Source organism: Thermobia domestica, chromosome 3 (assembly GCF_964235325.1).
Source record: "Thermobia domestica chromosome 3, izTheDome1.hap1.1, whole genome shotgun sequence".
Lineage (NCBI taxonomy): Eukaryota > Metazoa > Arthropoda > Insecta > Zygentoma > Lepismatidae > Thermobia > Thermobia domestica.
In genome coordinates, this window is record NC_137456.1 from 321459523 (window position 1) to 321480365 (window position 20843).

At 35.3% G+C, this 20843-nt stretch overlaps 1 protein-coding gene across 2 annotated transcripts in view; it reads right to left on the reverse strand.

The window, feature by feature from the left end:
• The window catches only part of RASSF8 (ras association domain-containing protein 8), a 134253-nt gene that overhangs the window by 55819 nt on the left and 57591 nt on the right, over positions 1–20843 (reverse strand). Inside the window, exons 1-2 of one of the 2 annotated variants that reach the window (XM_081752614.1) lie at positions 15630–15943; positions 1748–2091 (exon numbers count right to left, since the gene is read on the reverse strand). In XM_081752614.1, coding sequence (XP_081608740.1) covers positions 1748–1819 — 72 coding nt within the window. In that variant the 5' untranslated portion in view covers positions 1820–2091; positions 15630–15943. Of the gene's footprint in view, positions 1–1747; positions 2092–15629; positions 15944–20843 lie in introns of those variants that run through there. The other variant, XM_081752613.1, reaches the window with a different exon arrangement.

A 20843-nucleotide genomic window follows, 5' to 3' on the forward strand; every position in this document is an offset into this window, starting at 1 on the left:
AAGTAGGAGAATGCATATACAGCAATATCTCTCTCTCTCTCTCTCTCTATATATATATATATATATATATATATATATATATATATATATATATATATATATATATATATAAACAGAGAAGTTACGAATTACAGACTAAAAATATTCCGGGTTCACAATTACCTCTTTTTTTAAAAAAAAAAAATACAACTACGCCAGACTTGTTTAAAAAAGTAATATTCAGAAGTCCTTGAACTGAAAGAAGCAATCCTAGCTATCCAGATTACTTTTGTACTTTACGATCGTACGATAATAGCATAACGAAAGTAATGTGTTAATACTAGATTTATCAAAAGTACTATATTTTCTAGGTTTCTAATTGGTTCAAAATGTATTTTCTTCATGCAATTTCTTTAAAATTTACCAAAAGTAATTACATAAAATGGTAACTTTGGGAAAAATCCTGGTTTCTGATTAAGTTCTAGGCTTTTTCCAAGTTTACCAGGTACAAAAACGCATTCCAGGCTAATCCCAGGTTTTGAAGGGTTTTTAGGTCGTAGACACCCTGTTTCCAAATAGTTCAAAGATTCATGCGTTGCATTAAACTTCACTACTTTTTCTTTTTATCTTCCGCCTGATATAAGAATCTTTGCTTTTTAAATATTTTTCGTTACAGTAAACCTCTAGCTTTCTGATTATGACATTGTACTTTAAAAAAAAGAAGAAGAAGAAGAAGAAGAAGAAGACCTAGTTGACACTTAATATGGATTTCTTTACAAGAATGTGAAATGCTTATAAAACAGTTCTTTCAACTTGTATTTTTGTACTATGTAGAACCTATACTTTCTCAAGCATGTTGTCCCTAATAAGCGTTTTACCAATCCTGAAATTCTTATGTTTATATTTCTGATTCCATAATACATACCAGTTCGTATGTCATCTGTGCAGTTTCTTATGCAGTGACACATAGCCTCGTACATCTCCGAACCTATATTTCTATCCGTATAGTAACTTCAGCTAATGTGAGCGACCTTTCAAAATTTTCTAGAAAATTTACTGCATGCAAAATTCATATTAACTAACTAACTTTTGGCTTATGCAACCCGGAAATTCAATGTCGCGTTCACAAAAGCTCTCCATTAATTTCTAACCTTAGCCAACTGGATCCAGTTTCTACTTTGTATTCCTATTTCTGCAAGATCAATGTTAATACCGTCCTCCAATCTGCATCTAGGTTTTCCTAATGGTTGCTTTCCGATTAGACTTCCACTTAAGACTTTGAAAGCGTTGCTACCTTCTTCCATCCTGGCTACATGACCTGCCCACTTGAGCCTCCTAGATTTGATGACCCTAACAATGTCTGGTAAACCGTATAAATTATGTAGTTTGTTACGAAGTTTCTTCCATTCCCGTTCCTCCGAATATTCGTCTCAGAATCTTGTTCTCACAATACTTTCAACCTACGTTGTTCCCTCAGAGTAAGCAACCATGTTTCGCAACCATACAGAACAATGGCATGATTATCGATTTCTAACACATTATTTTAATGAAGTGTTTGTGATTAAATGTTCATGTTCTTATTTTGTGATTAGTCCCTAAAATACTATGAACTTGTATTTTGATATGCTTGTTTCTACATTCTATGCACTTATTTAAAGACTATTCATCTGTGGTAACACTGTCAGGCACTCCTGTTTGTCAGTCGTGGAAGAGACTCGTGTACTTCAACACTAGAGAAAAAAAAGTAAAAGCAAGAAACAATACACACCTGGCACGTTGTTTTATCCGTCACTCCGCACACAATCCTCTGAATACCCTCGACCCACACTTTCAACTCCATGATAAGCACAAGAACAGTGTCCAAGCTCCCCTTGTTCTTATCAAGAGGATGTGAGCTTCATGTCTTTTGCGGCACATCGTGATTCTCTATCCTCCACGATCTACCTTCTTCACTTTCCATGGCTCAGACTACGATCAAGCGTCGCTTGATTATTACTGCCACTGTCCAATGGCTCCAAAACTTTATTAATAATAATCTTGTATCCTGCATGCTATGACGCATGACTCGAACACTTTACAGCAACAATTGTCCATACTTCGTTAAGTTTAAATCTGAAATTAAGGAGAACATTTGCATTAGTTATTGCAGTTTGTAATGAGGTCTAAACACTTATCTAACTTCTATGATTATTTTTAGTTTCTAGTTTCTAGAATGAAATGAAATGAAATCTTTCAATTTAACCAGGGTTGTAATTAATCCGTTAAAAAATTAACGAGTGAATTACAGTTAAAAAGTTCCTTCATTTTTAATTTAATCAATTCCAGGAGTTGACTTTTAATTGATAATAGTTGGAAAGTCGTAATGATTAAACAATCATTAATTTCTTCCTCAAAACCATGTGAAATGATTATTCGCGATTTCCAACGAACTTAAGAGTTCGTTACTGAATTCTCTATGTCTGTGTTTTTTGATAGAGCATCAAAAACTATTTCAAAGAAGTTATGGAAGTTTTCGCGTTACTCTTACCGTTCCTGAGAAACTTCCGATCTCGGGAGATCTAAGGAGTCATATCTCAGGAATCGTAAACTCTACGAGATTCATCTTGATATTGTCCTCCCATCTGCGCCTAGGTCTTCCTAATGGTCGTTTTCCGATTGGTTTTCCAGTCAAAACTTTGAAACTGTTCCTACTTGATTCTATTCTGGCTACATGACCTGCCCAATTGAGCCTTCTGCTTGGTGATGCTACCATGTTTGGCAAACGATATAAATTATACAATTCTTCATTATGAAGTTTCCGCCATTCCTCACTGTTGTTCCTCTTGAACCCGAATATTCGTCTAAGGATTTTATTTACAAATAATTTCAGTCTACGTTCTTCTTCACTCTGAGTAAGTGACAATGTTTCGCAACCATACAACACAACAGGCATGATTACAGTTTTATCTATTTTAAGCTTTAAATTCCTCGACAAAATTCGTGACCACAAAGATTTTGAACTGAATAATACAGTGATTGTCGTACAATATAAATTTTTAGGATTACAATATTATATATATAGTGTTTGATGTGGAAGAAGAGCAGAGGCGATATGTTTTATTATGATTTTGGTTCGACACACCGGCTACCTAAATGTTGAAATACAGTGAGGGCATGTTGCCTAAAAGATTGCATTTTTATTCACATAGTGACTCTAAACCATTGGAGAGCCTCTCTGTAGTTACGGGGGGGGGGGGGCAAGGAGAGACTTTGATCCCCGCCAACAACTTTCTGGGAAAAAAAAAATTCCTTTATGTTGTACTGTAGAGAATTATACAAGAAAATGCTCAAAACCTAATTTTTACATTAACACTTTCCGGCGGGAAAACGGCCCGGACCCCTCACTTGACTGAGGGATAATCCAAACCCCCGGAAGATCGACCTCCCACAATAGACAACCTCTAAATCTCCCCATACTCAATACACTACATTTATATACAGGGCCGGATTTAGGAGGGGTGCAAAGGTGCACCATACCTAAAGTGAGAAGTTAGCAGTGAAAATGGCAACTCTTCCGAAAATTTCTGCTGCCATGTTTCAGTTTGGCCTTAAAGCAAAGGAGGAAAGTTTTGCAAAATCGATAGTTTAAGACAATTTTCTAAAAGTTGAAAGAAAAGGATTCTCCGAGAACAGACATTTAGCTTTTCCAGGTCATTTTCTAATTCTCACCACAGATGCCTAAAGGCATTTAAAAAATTCCAATTCAATTCAAATGTACTGGTAGTTATTGGTGCACCCCCTCAGAAAACCCTAGATCCAACCGTTTAGGCTATATGCATTAAGGCAAGAAGGCACATACATACATGGGTGTCTCTGGCGGGGGACGAGGAGTACGCGTCCCCCCAATATTTTGAAGTGCAAAATATGCAATATTTTATTCTACTTTAATTTATTTATTAACGACAGAATAGCATATAAATAATAATAATAATTATATTTATTTGGAATATAATATTCAGGCTGTGAAACGATTATAACAGAGTTCTTGATATACTTTAGTAGGTCCCTGAAGGTAAGCAGAAAGGTAACAAATGGAATCGAAGATAATAAACAGGTTGTGCTAGGTAATACCATTTAAATCACTTTCTTTGATGTCCCCCCAATTTTTACATGCCAGAGACGCCACTGCACACATACATATGAAACAATTCAATATGGGACATCAAAATAAAAACTAGATTAACTTCTTTGAAAACACCTCATTTTAAAAACAAAAGGTACGAAAAAGGCAACAAAAATGTCAACTTTGAAATTACTTCTGCATAAGCTATTCGTCAAATACTGTGTATAAAAAGGATTTATTAAAGGCATACAGAATCTACTCTCCAGTGACGATATGACTTGATCACCGGAAAACCAGAGGCAGTATGGCATACCACCGCATAGCCTATATATCTATATCTATATCTATCTATCTATCTGATGTTTTAGACTCGCCGACATCATTTAGCTCGATTAAATCTATCGATCCATATATGTGTTATCTTCTGGCAATATTTTAGGGGCCACAGTGGCCCAGTGGTAGAGTGCTTACCTCTGGTGTGTAGGGTCCCTGGTTCGATACCTGGCCAAGTAAGTTTGAGGTGGACAAGATCGTGTCCCTAAGTTTTCTCGGGGTACTTTCCGTTTCATCCCATATTACCATTCATTTGCCTTAATCATCGTCTCCTTTATCCTAAAGGACATAATCGTGGGGCGTTAAACTGAAAGATTTCATTTCATTTTCATTTTCTGGCAATACTTTTCTGTTAAACAGTACTAACAGTTAGGGTTGCCAGATTTGTGAAAGGAGGAAGCTTTGACTAAAAAATTACTTAAAAAAAAAAAAACTCTTTTACCGAAACTTAAGTTTGCTTCCAGATTATATCAAACAGCACATTTTAAAGAAAAAGAAAAATATAGAAATGAATACATTATTAAAGTAAACTAATACAAAAAGTACAACTAGAAAATGATGACACACTAGCAGGCAGCAATACTAATGATACTTTTTGTTCGTTTGAGCTGCTTCTATCAATGATTTGTTAGTTAAGAAACTATTATACATTGTGACACACAAACATGTTTCAGAATCACCATCACTGTTATGATTCATACAGATTTGAATTTCAGCCTTCACAGTATCAACACTAAGACTACTTTTAACATCCCTCCAAAGTAATTTCATTCTTGAGAATATTCTGTCACATTCTCAATTACAATTCGATATGGAGAAAATGTAAGATGCTACGAGTTTGAAATTTCTCAAATTTGTATATTGGGTTCACCAAATACAGTACTGTAATGTTCCGCGATTAAGTATTTAATAAAGTCATGGTACTAACAACCTATTCATTCTATCTCCATTCTGGCAATATTTTATGCATCTTGAAAACTTGTTTCATTGATTCATCTCCTGAATCATCCCTGCTTCATTAATTAATTGACCTCTTTTATTAATTAGTCTCCAAACTCGAAAAGGAGAACAAAAGCGCGTCCGGCTTGGGTACAAAGCCGGACATAAATTTTTATGTTTAAAAGGCGGACGTCTGGCGTAACACTGTAGAATTATTTTGTAAAAAAAAGGTGTTTTATATTAATATTGGGCTTCTCTTACAATTCCGACATTACATGGACATTGAAGGTATTTCAAAGGCATTGCAAATTTTCACTTAGTTTCCTTTTCTTTCTGTACAGTGTCTATACATTCACAATCTACATTTCCACCATTGCAATGAAACAGAATTTGATGTGTCTAATGAAGTTTCACGATTACGTCCTTCACGAAATACGCGCGCCAAAAGAATTCACCGTTGTCGTACGTGAGAAGTGCTTTCCTGTGTAGAAATATGGCAACATTCCATGTGGTAGGTTGCGTGCAGGGAATCGCAGCGAGAATTGAATATCTATACAGTCTCGACGGAGAAAAAGGGAAACAAACTGTCAGATATCTACAGGGTGATTTCCCGGAAGACAAATTCCACGTAATTGATGTAACTGCATCTGTTTCCTGCATGTTACTTATTCCAAATCGGAAAGCAGAATTGTTATCTCCACATTCGTTCTAAGAGTTACATAATAAAATCTGTAAACATATTCAACACTACACACACACACACATACACAAATAGTTTCTAGGTTTCTTCCCAACCTTCACATATTTTGTTCTTGTGAAACCATTTGCTTTAATAATAATTTATAATATCAAATAATAATAATATATAAACGTGAAGTTTATTTAGTTTAGCCCAATCCGGCCAGCCAACTAAATTATGTTCAGTTCTCCTTTTATTTGAAAGTAAAAATAAATTACATAATTTTCGGTAATTTTAGTCTTTCAAAGAACATGTAGATTTAAATAGATGGAACCCAAATACATTCTGTATCATATACTCAATGAGAGTATATCTGTATGTCTTGAATGTTCTAGACAAGGCAGCTTTTATCATAATTACCCTAACGTAGCTACGCAGGACCACTAACCAACTAGAACAGGAGTAAAGTGGCCTGTTTCTTTCCACTGTCTTCAAAACGGCTATGGCAAACTAGAAATTAAGAGCCGAAGTATAGGAACGGTTAGAAATTACGATTAGGGCACCACGTAGATAAGAACTCTGTAATTATGGGTTAATAATAATAATAATAATAATAATAATATAAAAGAACTGTAATAAAAAATCATCAGTTTAACGTTCTACAATTATGTCTTTATTCTAAGGGAGACCATGATTGCAAGTGAATGAGGATGGAGGAATTGTGCACTGACAAAGTGGGAGAAAATGGAAGTACCCCGAGAAAGAAAACGGACACGATGATGTCCACCACAAACTGACTTCGCCGGGGATCGAACCAGGAACCCCACGTACTAGAGGTAAACGCTATACCACTGAGCCACCATGTCCCCCAACTGTAACCAAAAAATGAAGACAAATAATACGAATCAATGAGGTGTTCGTAGTGCATTAGACTTCCGCACCGATGCTATATAAGACTTGGACCTACAGCTTAATGTAGGATCCGAACCACAAGAGCTCCCATAGGGAATCGAACCCATGTCTCCCGGACCGGAGAATCAGGTGAGAAAAAGTGCACAGCTGTAAGCCTCCCTGCTTTTAATAAAAGACAAAGACCCCTTTAGAAATATTTTTTCTGATACGGCACGGCCAGTGATGAAAATTTTCCGATCTATAAAAAATATACTCTACTTATTCCTACATAGTTGTTTAGCCGTAAAATTTATTTGTAATAAAATATTGTCTGAAAAAAATTTTCATGACGTGAAAATCTAACGATTCTTCATTTCTGCAAAAAATGTTTCAAAAACTTCAATATATTCTTCCCTCAGAATCCACTTTTGATTTTTACACACACATATTTCGTCAGTTTAATACACGTAAGAGAAGTTTACTCATAGTTTTACTACTTTTCTGGATTTACATACTTGCAACATATATAAGTAGAGATAATATAAAGTGCCTACTGTAAATTTTTGACTACCCAAGATTCCAGTTTAAGTAACTCATGAAAACAAATACTGAACATTTGCTAAAAATAAACATCAAAATATTAGAAAATTTTTCCGGTTTACGAAAGGTAATTGCAAAATTATAATTTGTTGCTATCTAAACTTTCCTCTACGGGAATTCAATTTTATAGTTCAATGTGTTGTTAAATATAGTGGAAAGTTTTCCATCTAACATCACTTTACATAGTATTCAAAATTGTCCGGATTATGAAAAGTGTCTTGTTCCTACAGAGCAATAGAACTTTTCGATTCATTAAAAGCTCACTTGTTTCTACAGAACAATAAATTTTTCCGATTCATGAAAAGTTGTTTTACTTTTTTTGCTTCAAAATGATGAAAATTTTCTGACTCGAACAGTTTTTCAATTTTTATATACACGACAGAAATTTTTTGATTTATGAAAAATTGTTTCACTTGTTCCTATATAATACTGGAAATTTTCTGAGGCATGAAAATTTTCAGATTCTTTCAACGATCTTTCACTTTTTAGCATTTCTATACAGGAAGTCAATCAATTTTATGGTTAATGTGGAATTGTGACTTGATCATTGATATTTGTTTAGAATAGAAAATTTTCCACCTCGCATCACTAGGCACGGCGTAATCACCTCCATTAAATCCTATATGTAGAATGAATATATTTAAAGTACGGAACAGAACTTGTCAGGATGTTGGTTTCCTGTATCAAAATTAACTTAAGAGGAGAAACAGAAGCCGTTTCCTCAAATGCGTGACATACTCGTACCCGAAATATTGGTATTCTTGTATATGCATGTCCACTCATGAACACTTTCATGGTTCATTGGTTGATATGTAGTTGCACTAAGACGTCTACACTTTGCGTGAGAACAAGAATGTGGCAACACTCCTTTGTCCTGCCTTTGCGTGCATAAACCAGGAATTAATGAAAAGGCACTGACTCCGGGTTTCCCAATAGTTGTTTGCGCTCTTGGAAATTCATCTGCAGACTGTGTGACGGGGACGAGATGAACAGTTGAATCTCCACGAATATAGTCATTTAATATTAACTAAACCAAAGGTTATCAAACTTTTCAAATGCGAGATCGATCTCGAATTGAGAAAAAGACTCATAAAATGCTTCGTGTGGAGTGTTGTGCTGTATGGGGCGGAAACGTGGACATTGCGTAAGGGTGACGAAAATCGACTGGAAGCCTTCGAAATGTGGGTGTGGAGAAGAATGGAAAGAGTTAGTTGGGTCGAGCGGAAAACGAATGAGAGTGTGTTAGAAATGGTGGGTGAGAAAAGAACACTTTTAGATATTATTAGGAAGAGGAAGAGAAACTGGTTGGGACATTGCCTAAGAAGAGATTGTATCATGAGGGACGTCCTAGAGGGTATGGTGGCGGGAAAGAGAGGGAGGGGGCGAAAGACACTACAATTAATGGATGATATTAAAACAGAAAGATCATACGCGAAGACGAAAAGGTTAGCGGAGGATCGTGGAGCATGGAAGCTTCTCAGCTGCGGCAAGTGACCTGCCAATAAAGGCAGAATACCTATGATGATGATGATGAGTATGACGCGAACACAATCTATTCTTGAAAAATTGAATCCATACCAAAAAACCACTGCCCATTTATTTACTGTTTGTCTATTGTGACCCGTGCTGAAACCCGAAATTGTGCATTAATACCATTTCCAGTTGTATAGAGGTTGAGGGAGGAAATGGAACATACTATTGAAGCACAGAATTCATATAACTTGCTCCTACCGGTTTTTACTGATACCTGTGTACAGAAGGACGGATTGGATTTTGAGTTTAGGGTCCCTCTCCGCCGCGAAACTATATGAGAGTTTAACGTTTGAACCGAACCACATGAGCTTGCGCCGAGAACCGAACCCGGGTCTCCCACGTCAAAGGCGCGTACACTATCTACAAAGCCACCATGGAGCTTTGTAACACGACAGATTAGACATTCTGTAAGACTCAAATGTGGAGAGACAAATATATTTCGGAGGTTTATACCCAAAACTTATCTAGGGTCAGTGAGAATAATGAGACAGATTTCACAACTTTTTCACGTTACTAAACTTACATTAGTTTTGAAAGTAGTTGCACTAGGAAACAGTTTAAGGTGCCAATAGAGTAACAATTTGTTGCCAAGAAATTTCCTGTCATCTCATAAGTTGATGAGTAAAGTCCTGTCATAAGCTGATGAGTCGTGTCATCTCACAAGACTGAAGGGGTACACCCACGAGAAATTATTGATGTAGCGTCAAATTTTGATCTTAGACTTCAACTGTACTTTTTCTCTTATAAAAACAATTTACTTCAATCATTTTTTCCCTGAAAATATAGTGGAAGTATTTCACAATTACTTTTTATCTTTTCGGATGTAGAATAATACCCATTCAAAATTACACAGACATAATGGCTAGTAGTATTAACCTCCCTAAAGCTTGGATCCCTCCCATTAAAAGTTTCTGGGTGCACACCTGGGGGTAGGGTTGCCAACTTTCTTTACGAAAAAATCGGGACGGGACAGTGTTGGAAATCCTCACCCCTCCCAGAGACAACTACATGTTCAGCGAGTCGATAAAAACTAAATAATTAGCTGAATAACACGAACCTGGTGAATGTGGCACCTTATTTTTTATTTTCCCACCCACTGCTCATCACTACGTATAAGCAATATATGCAAATTCAAACCAAAACAACTGCAATTTATTTAATATAAACAAAGTTTAGAGAGAAAACTATATAGATCTTTTTTATCACAAATGAGTGCATAACATTGAGTTGAGTTGATTTTAGTTTAGCGCCCCGTTCAGCAGCGAGGTTATATGAGACGTGGACCTACTGATTAACGTGGAATCCGAACCACATGAGCTCCCGCCGGGAATCGAACCCGGGTCTCCCACGCCAAAGGCGCGTACGCTAACCGCTTAGCCACGAGGGGAGTACATAACATTGTTAAGGGATTACTGACAAAATGTATTAGTACAACCAAGTCTTATTTTTTGGCTATCAAACAAAATCTTTGGCCCAGTAAAATATTAATTTCGAAAATCGATAAATCGGGACAACATGCTTCCCGATGAGTGTCCGGTCGGGACAAATAAGTCAGAAATCGGTACAGTCCCGACAGAATCGGGACAGTTGGCAACCCTGTCTGGGGGTGCTTGCCCCTTGCCCCCTCTGGTATTGTCACTGCTTCCTATACCTGTGAACCGCATAGTTTGGAAGTCTAAATCACAAAGGAAAGAATCCTATTCCAAAAACTAAATTAAACACTAACGAAACGCTTAAATGATCTAATTAATCAAAACTCATGTTTTCTTATCACGTAATCAAATAGTAAAATATAGATTTAATCAATGAAAGATCTTCGTAGCAGCGCGAAGGAAAAAACTTGACGTGAGCGAAAATAGAACTCGCATTACTATATTAAATGGAATAAACGCCGTATCTGAAAGTATGATGCACTTTTAAAAATTCAAATGACAAAAAAAGGGGGGGGGAAACAACACCCAACCACAGTAGGCATATATGTCACTTCCTTAAAATTCGAGGGAGAAAAAGTCAAGTAGATTGAGGTATACATAAACATAATATAGGTATAATATTTGAAAGAATAGATAGAGCTACTAGTAGTAACTCTATCTGGAAAGATTGTGCTACCGGTAATAAGTCACTGGTTTTTCAACCAATGATGAGTCGTTAGTTTAATAGTGCGTAAACTTTCTGTAGTAATTATATTGGGGTGCTTGTATCTACATAATAAACTGATTTTCAAAACTGACAAAACTTAGGGAGCGGTGTTTACATTCAAATGATGCTTATATTCGGGTAAATACGGTACACATGTGCGAGAAGCGAGGTTTCAAAATGAAAATCAACACAATTTTACCACAAAATATGACAAAATGCCATTAAACAAATTTTCGAATGATTGCAAATTTAAATCTCGCCTTACCGTTTCACGGTTGAAAAATGAAATCTTTGAGTTTTACGTCCCACGGTTATGCCGGTTAGGCTAAAGGAGACGGTGATTATGAGAAATGAATGAAATGGTGGAATGAAGAAAGTGGGAGGAAACGGGAGAACCCCGAGAAAACCCACGCACGTTTCACGGTTGAAAATGGGATTAAAAGTGCTGCTCAGTTTCAGTTCAATACGGTAAATTGAAAATGTTGTGTAAAAGTAGCTTTTATCTTACTGGGCTATTACAAAAGAATAATAATAAAAAATCAATGTCGAAAGTTTCTAAAGAATTTCATAACTAAACATGCCACATTCATATCCTCAAAAGATATAACCAAAACAGTATGTGACGTTCAACAGCTGTGTTGACAGAATTTTTGGGTGGAAGACATGGTTTGTGGATTTTCTGAACAAGGAATCTATGCATCGCTGCATCATCTCCACGTCAACAGTGATGGACACACAGTCAGATGACTATAAACAGATGCCTCCTTCCACACCCATTTCAAAGATCAAAGTATACACATCCGTCAGCATTCATACAAGACGGAATAGGATAAAATAAGGAACTGAACAACAATTCGGTTCTATTCAGGTCACACGGATGATGTCATACGTTTCAGTAGGTATAAGAATCTGTTCTCTTGTTCTGTTCTCAACCAATTATGGGAGTTAATACTAACTACAGTCGTCGAAATGTGACTTTATCGAACACATCACTAGAGATTGTTATTAAGAGTCTTCATCCCGGCGAAATTAAAATACCGCTAATTTTACAGTAATTATGTGATATCTTCAAATAGATAAAAGATAATCGAAATGTAAAACAAGAGCGCTCTAGACAATATTATTTTACATGAGAAACCGTTATCACGACTCACTTATCTGCTTTCAATTTCGAGCAATTTTGAAAATCGGCATTTATTTTCGCGTTTCTAAACAGCTGAAAACGGAAAGCCACTAGGTGACTTGTGATAACGGTACCTCACGCAAAATAATACTGTCTAGGGCGCTCTTGTTCCATATTTCAATTATCTATTATCTATTTGAAGATATCACATAATTACTGTAAAATTAGCGGTATTTTAATTTCGCCGGGATGAAGACTCTTAAGCAAAATTTGTTTTAACATATTGAATTGTTTACAGATATTGTAATCTTATACTGCATCACAAAATGGTGAAGCCGAAGGTGAAATCGCCTGTTCCTATATTAAGTTTTCCATCAGTAAATAACTGTTAAAAAAAACTAATATCCTTAAGCTTAATGTCATGATATACCAGCACAACTAAAATAAAATCAATTAAAACATAAAATGTTTCCAAGTAAAAATTAATTTGATATATGTTGTTTCGATATATGTCGACGCAGTGATATGTTGTTGTTACTTCCTTCTACGCTCTGCAATCATGTTGAATCTGTATACGGATCTGTCCCAGGCTAGTTCAAATGTTACCTACTCTGGAATTTAATTTCCCATTGCGACAATTTAACATTTTTAATTCAAGTTTAAGAAATAATGTAAAATTCGATACTGTTTGTAATCATACATAGTTAGGGGGAAAAAATCATATTAATATTTGTAGGTACGAGTGGGTATCCCACGATTAGCGCTGCCCACAAGACGAGCGTCGAAACAGAAAGTACATTATTAGAGACACGATTTGGTGATAAATAAGAATTTATAATTTCGCTATAAAAATATGCGTAAAGCGGGATAAAATCTGTGAATAAAAATTCAATGTAAGAACACTATTTTCACTGGACATTACAATTAGTTACTTTTTATTTCACCTTAATTTACACTCATTAATTATCATGACATGAGCTCATGCATGACTATATTAAACAGTATTTGAGTTTTTAAAAAATAACACTAAGCATCCTCATTGAATAAAAGTATCATCTAAAGCAAAACTAGTAATAATAATAATAATAATAATAATAATAATAATAATAATAATAATAATAATAATAATAATAATAATAATAATAATAATAATAATAATAATATTTAAAAAAAACTTCAGTGTTCACAGTTTACTTATGCAAATAACACTTAAGCATTGTTTCAATGTTTTCTGGTGTTAAATTTGTTCTTTTGTCGGTATGACATTGTAAGATCAAGCCTTCTCAACATCAACATTCGAAAGTGATATGTACATTTGTTGGAGATAGTTTCCACCTATTTTTGAATGCTCATCTAATATAACCCGTAACACTCCTTCCATACTATCCACTTCACCAGTAGATACCGTTTCGAGCTCATTTTGTAACTGCATGTAAAATTTCAAAATTCATGCTGGTCTATTTTCTCAAAAATGGGAATTTTCATCATATTGTTAATAACTGCCAAATAATGGTAATGAATAAATCGTAAAAGCGTCAAAAAATTGTCATTTTTACGTAAATTTCGTGGAATATCGAGACTTGTTGCAAATTTTGCTAATTCGACAGAATTTCGCATTTAATCGCGAGCGTTATATGGCCTAACAAATAGTGAAAAATTATATATTTTAGATACACAACACTTTCATGCAAAACATAAATTTCACGTTTTCGCGTCTCACCAAAAAAAAAAAAAAAAATCTTGTCTCTATACATTATTAAATTCGAGACGAGACGATATATTTCACGCCTCTCATGGGTAATGCACGTTTAAGCAAATTTTAGTTATTGAGCATATATTAGTGATACATGATTCGTAGTATAAAAACTATAAATCGATAAAGTAATTGTGCGAACACAATGAAGACACGCAATTGGTGGACTGTGAATGTGGGAGGAAACGGGAGTACTCCAAGAAAACCCACAAACACGATGTTGCCCTCTACAAACTTACTTGACCGGGTATCGAATAAGTTTGTGGTGGACAACATCATTTCCGTGGGTTTTCTTGGGATACTTCCTTTTTCTCCCACATTCACATTCCACCAAATTCTCAATCATCATTCAGTTGTCTTAATCAATTGTGTCCTTTAGCGTAAAAGGCATAATTATGGGACGTTAAACTGAAATACTTTTTAATGCATTGAATGGTAAAGTGTAGGAGAATGCAAAAAGCTTAACTTTAGCATTCAAAATTACAGGCAACAAGTAAATAAATAAGTGAAAAAAAAATAATAAAAGAAAACCGATCATAGCAGTGTATATTAGTAACACTTGTGTAACTGTTTCGGCAATATAATATCGCCTTCATCAAACACGTTTTCTACTGATGTCTGATGAAGGTGACATCACTATGTTGAAAGTATATTTAGTGGTTTAATTTGTTTTATTAATACTGTTGAATATTTCCAAAGGTATAATAAACAGCACATAAGTCCCAGTTGAGAATGCTTCAAGAGCATTGCCAGAATGAACTTATAAAGAATTAATTTTTTGTTATTAACTTCTACAGGCTTTATACCAATTGTTCTATATACTTTATTATTAAAGCCATTAAACAATTCTTGTAATATATCTATCCATTTATAATTTCCTTGAGTACTATTTTTTTCTACGTGTTTTGTTTAAAGACTGTTAAAACAATATGTGAAAAATATAATAATAATGTGTCTATCGCAGAGTTTTATAACAATATATAAAACCCCACGATAGACACGCTCAAAATTTAAAAATTCGCAAAATATCATCTCTCTATAACTTACGGTTCTCGAGATATGGCTCCCGAAATCCGAACCTTTTTAGCCAATATCTGGGTAATGTTGGCCTGTTGGCCAATGACCACCGGTTACTATTTGGTACCAAAATGTTCACCATCCTCGTAGGTACTGATCAACACCAATATGATCTCTCTACGACTTATGGTTCCCGAGATATGGCTCCGTAAATCTCCCAGAATCCGAACTCTTTTGACCAATATCTCAGGAAAAATAAGTGACTCAAAAAATTCCATAACTTCTTTCACATAGTTTTTGATGCTCTATCGAATGGAGATCTCAAAAAAAAAAAAAAAAAAAATCGCAAATAACAGACACACACACAGACATAGAGAATTCAGTAACGAACTTTTAAAGTTCACTAAAAATAGGCCCACTTTCAGTGAATAACTGATCGAGATGCGCGAATGGAACCTAAATAACCGACTATATACCAGTGCGGAACTTGTTAGTAAATAAATATAATATATATTTAAAAAAAAAAAAGTTTAATTTGTACCTTTACTGCAACTTAGCCCAGAGAAAGTGACGTGAATATTCGTTTTCTTAACAAGAAGACACAATCAGGAAAGATCAAACTAAGCAACCACGGTAAAAAGTCTTGAAGCACAAGTTCAATTTAATTCCTTCCTGCTCTTCACTGTCCCAACACTACACAACCACGCTGAGCTACCATCTGGCAAATACTGTTACACACTGAAGGTACGTTATAAACTCCGAAGCTGAAAATTGTGCTATGGCTACGGCTACCACATTCAATCGAAGACCGGAAATTTGTCTTCCTTCCACCTGTGATCATAACCACAAAATAACTCCATTTTCAAAACAACAGCGGAACCAATCTACACGATTAGTTCAACCCGTGGGAAAAATCTACCTTCTTATACGCGCTGATAACAAATACAAATATTGATACTGCGAATTCTGGGAACAAAACAGTTTCATTAATGATAAACAATCATACGAAAAAGTATTTAAGAAATAGCACAAGCCTTACTATTTATACATCTTAGATAAATACATTTTTTTCTCCGCTTTGGAACTTTGATTTGAGGTATTTTCATAAACAGGACGCATGTTTGTTCACTTCGCCATTAGTTTATACGATATGAAATTTTCCTTGGGGTGTTTCGTAACCTAACAACTAAACATAGTTACTTTGATGTTACTGATAATGGATATGATTAACACAAATTTTAATCCGTAAGAATAAAATCTATTCTCGGCATGCTTTCATTCAACGCCAGAGTTTATGATAACATTTATTACACTTGAAAAATAAACATGTAAGCATGTAATTGGATTCCGTTTAAATCTGAGAGGGGAACATTTTATATAGGCGTCATGATTAACTTAGAAAGAAGTTCTGATATACGCGTATTTCTACTATATTTCTACCTTGAGTACATGTGTTGAGTGTCTTTCCTAAACACTAAGAGGTCAAGATTTAAATAATAATAATAATAATAATAATAATAATAACAATAATAAACAGAAATCTCAACCAGGCATATAATTACGGAGGGCTGAGCTCTCTAAGACAACTTCAGACCCCTGAAACTTGTTTAGATTAAGTTTTAAACCAGTTCAGAATGCTCGAAGAGCACTGCGAGTACGAACTTATAAAGAATTAATTTTTTCAAAGTTTATTATGGAATTGTATATTAATTTTATTCGATTAAATTTAATAGATAATACAATATAGATAATTATATTAATATAAATAATAATTGTAATAAAATAATTAGAAAATTATAATACAAAGTGTAAGCAATTAAATGAATGAAAACATTAAAAAAAAACTGTGACTTACAGTTCCCGAGATATGGCCCCTTAAATCTTCCGAAATTGGGTGACGAGACAAAATTCCATCCCCCCCCTTTTTTTTGGATAGTTTTTGATGCTTTATCGAATGGAGGGCACAAAACCAGTTGTCGAAGTGAGACGGTATGCGGTGGTATGCCATACCGCCTCTGGTTTTTCAGTGATAAAGGCATACCGTCTCTGTTTTTTCAATGATTAAAACACCGTCACTGGAAAGTAGATGCTAAATACCTTTACTGAATCCATTTTTACATACAGTAATTGACGAATAGTTTTGCACGTAAGATTTTATTTCTTATGTAGAAATAATTTCTAAGTTGACAAGACCGACATTTTCTTACCTTTTGTTTTAAAATGAGATGTCTTAAAGAAGTTCACCTAGTTTATATTTTGATGTGTCATATTGAATTGTTTCTTTGTTATGTATGTGTGTGTATCTTCTTGCCTTAATGTATATAAATCTCGTGTTTCGAACATGGACGGATTTATGGATTGTCTACTGTGGGGGCTGTTTTTCGGGGTGTTTGGAATATTCCACAGTCGAGTGGGGGGCCGGCAGTTTTCCCGCAGGAAATTGTTAATATCATCATTCGGTTTATGAGCATTTTCGTGTATAATTCTCTGTAATACAACATTAGGGGATACTTTTTTTCAGAAAGTTGTTGGAGGGGATCAAAGTCTCTCTATCTCCTTTTCGCGTTACTACAGAGAAGCTCTCCAATCGTTTTCAGTCATTATGTAAATCAAATACAATCTTTTAGGTCACGTACCCTCACTGGATTTCAACATTTAGATAGCCGGTATGTCGAGTCAAAATCTTAATAAAACATACCGCCTCTGCTTCTTTTCCCACTTCGAACACTGCACAAAACTGAAAAATTCGCAAATAACAGACAGGCAGACATAAAGAATTCAGTAATGAACTTTTTAAGTTCGTTGAAAATTGTAATGAATTATTATAGCTTACTTCGTTGCAAGCAGAAAAAAAGTTTTTTTTTTTTTTTTTTATTTTTCGGCAGAATAGAACAGAGATTCATTTAAAATAGTGTTTTCGGTCCATCGCTTCCCCAAGAGGTTTTTCTTATTTCCTTATTTTTTTTTTCATCCCTTTGTTATAGTAGAGGTTTATTTTAATTGACTTAATAACGATTCTTTACATCGTTGAAGGAGAGATGTACTTCCTTATTTCTTGTCTTCAGAAATTCAAGAGTTTTGTCGGAAGGATTATTAAAAGCTGTCAAAAATCACATTGATGTGGGCTAATTGTTCAATGTATTTCAACGTTAACTCTTTAAGGAGAGTCGCATTTTAGACTAATGAGCATTTATATATTTGTAAATCATGAAACCCTGAATGCGGAGTATGGAGACCCGGGTTCGATTCCCGGCGGGAGCTCATGTGGTTTGGATTCCACGTTAATTAGTAGGTCCCGTCTCATATAGCCTCGCTGCTGAAAGGGACGTTAAACTCAAAATCAACTCAATGCGGAGTGAGCTCATTCTCTTCTCTCTCTCTCCGAAATAATATCTCCCCCATCTTACTGTTCTAGCTATGGATCATCTACTGAAATATATTTTATAAAAGTTGTTTTGGCCACTAATTTATCCAGCTAGATCCAAAGTTTTGTATTCGTAACTTAAGCTGAATTAACTCATACAAGAAGAAATGGTGAATGTTGTAAAATATGTTCCGAAAGGTAAAAATCGACGGCTAATCGAATTCATCTAAACTGTACCAAAGTTGTAAATGTATTTAAAAAAAAAAAAAAAAAAAAAAAAAAAAAAACTATCTGTAGTACATGCGTTCATAAAAATTTCCACGTTATTTACACCCGTGTATACTTTTATTACTGTTGTTTGAGGTATTAAAAAATTTTGTTGCATAACAACTATTTCACGCTTCTTGCATGAGAACTTTTTGTTACTTCCTTTGTTCAAGTTTACATCGTTTTTTTCCACAATATGCTCATGTACGTCACGGTACCACGTTTAGCGAAAGCTAATTGTCTTTTATAAAAATCTGTAGACAGATCTAATTTTTCTATATTTCCTCACATTTAGTTGTCAACTCAAAACAATTCTCAACGCAAGGTCTCTCTCGTGTCTTTCTTTATAATGCTAAATATGTCACTTGAAGCACTGAATCATGATTTTCCTCTACTAAAAGTTACAATGTGTTTTCTAATCCAACAAGAACAGGGAGATCTGCAACCTGTGGCCCGTGGTTAGTTTTCTGACTAGAATTTCAGGTCCCTTTCCAGCACCGAGGCTATATTAAACAGGGTTTATCTATCTACATTGATAAAAATGAAAATTACTATGTTTGTGTCTTAATAATTCTTGAACCACCCCATCAATCTCGATCAAATTTTCAACATTAATGAGGTTTGCGCCTGAGATTATTTTTATCATTTCACTAATTGTGCAACTTAGGGGTAGGCGGAGGTGGAGATATTTAAAAATGATCGAAAATGACCGATAATACTGTCGAATCACAGTTTTCGGAGTCCTTGAGACGAACAGTGACACTTCCGATGCAAATGAAATCCAAACTCAGCCCCATTAGTACTCCTAAGGGGGAAATTGAAAAATGACCGATATTAGCGTCGAATTCAAAGTTCTTGGGATCCCTAAGCTGATTGGTGATAATTTTGGTGCCCTTTATTTTCAAACTGAAACGTATTCTCCCCATGCGAATAACGGGCATTTTGATAGTTTTTTATAAAGTGGGACTCGAACCACTACTCGGGTTTGCATCAAGGTTGCCACATGTCCCGTGTTAAGCGGTAAACCACAGATTTTAAGAAAATGTTCACCGTCCCGTATTGCACCAAAGAGGGACGCATTATATGATGGGACACCAAACTGTCCAAAACACTCAGAAATACGACAGAAATTCTTGGAGACATTCATACATTTAGACCCACAATGTGTAACTAGCGAGATATCAATACGGTTATATAGCTAAAATTCTTCATGTAGGCAGCAGTGAAATCACTGCCAATGTGGTTAATCTATGTGTTTTTAATGGTTCATACCTTTTGTTCAACTTGTTTCCAACAACTGGATTTCACGAGTTATCTGTCTCGTATGTTTTTCATCTGTGTTTGCATTGCAATTTTAATTCACGAATATATGTATTTATTTTTATACCTTACATACAACAAAAAATAAAAAGTGGGCCTGTTTGTGTTCGAATCACGATAGAATAACTAAAATGAATTTTTGGATATAGTTATCGACTACTTTTAATTGGGTTCTTGCAAAAAAAGATTGGCCACAGGACATGGTATCTCAAAGGTTACGGTTTCCAACATGATTTGGAAGAACCTCATGGACATAGTCTCAAAGATCACCATATCCAGAAGATTAATAAACGCCAGAAAACTGTACGAAACACAGGCTTACCTTGCAGGGAACAAGTGGAAATGGATATGTGCCCTGGATGAGGGGCGGCTCTACCTAAATGTCAAACAACCTACAACAGTCGTTCTGGTTTTCTGCTGCAGTGCAAGGAAAAGTTTCCCTCGGAATTTTTAGTTTTGTCAGAAAATGAAGTCAAAGAACGTTGCTATTCGTCGAAGTGCCTTCCAACACTGATGTCAACATAGTTTACTTTCAGGAAAACGTCATGGATCCTCTGTATGACACACACATCCCCTGCCTATACTATAAGGTGACGAGACCACATATGTTTGGACAAGGTCTTCAGGCGTACTGCTCGATCATCCCAGCGTTCTACGCAAGAGAGAAGAGACGAGTATTCGAGTGATTCCAATTCTATCCATTCCTGTGAAATCTCCGGACGCCTTACCAATGGACTGCTGTGGGTTTGGAAGCCCCAACAGGCACTCCCTAGACGCGGTCTCCGTGCCTTGCTAGATGAGACA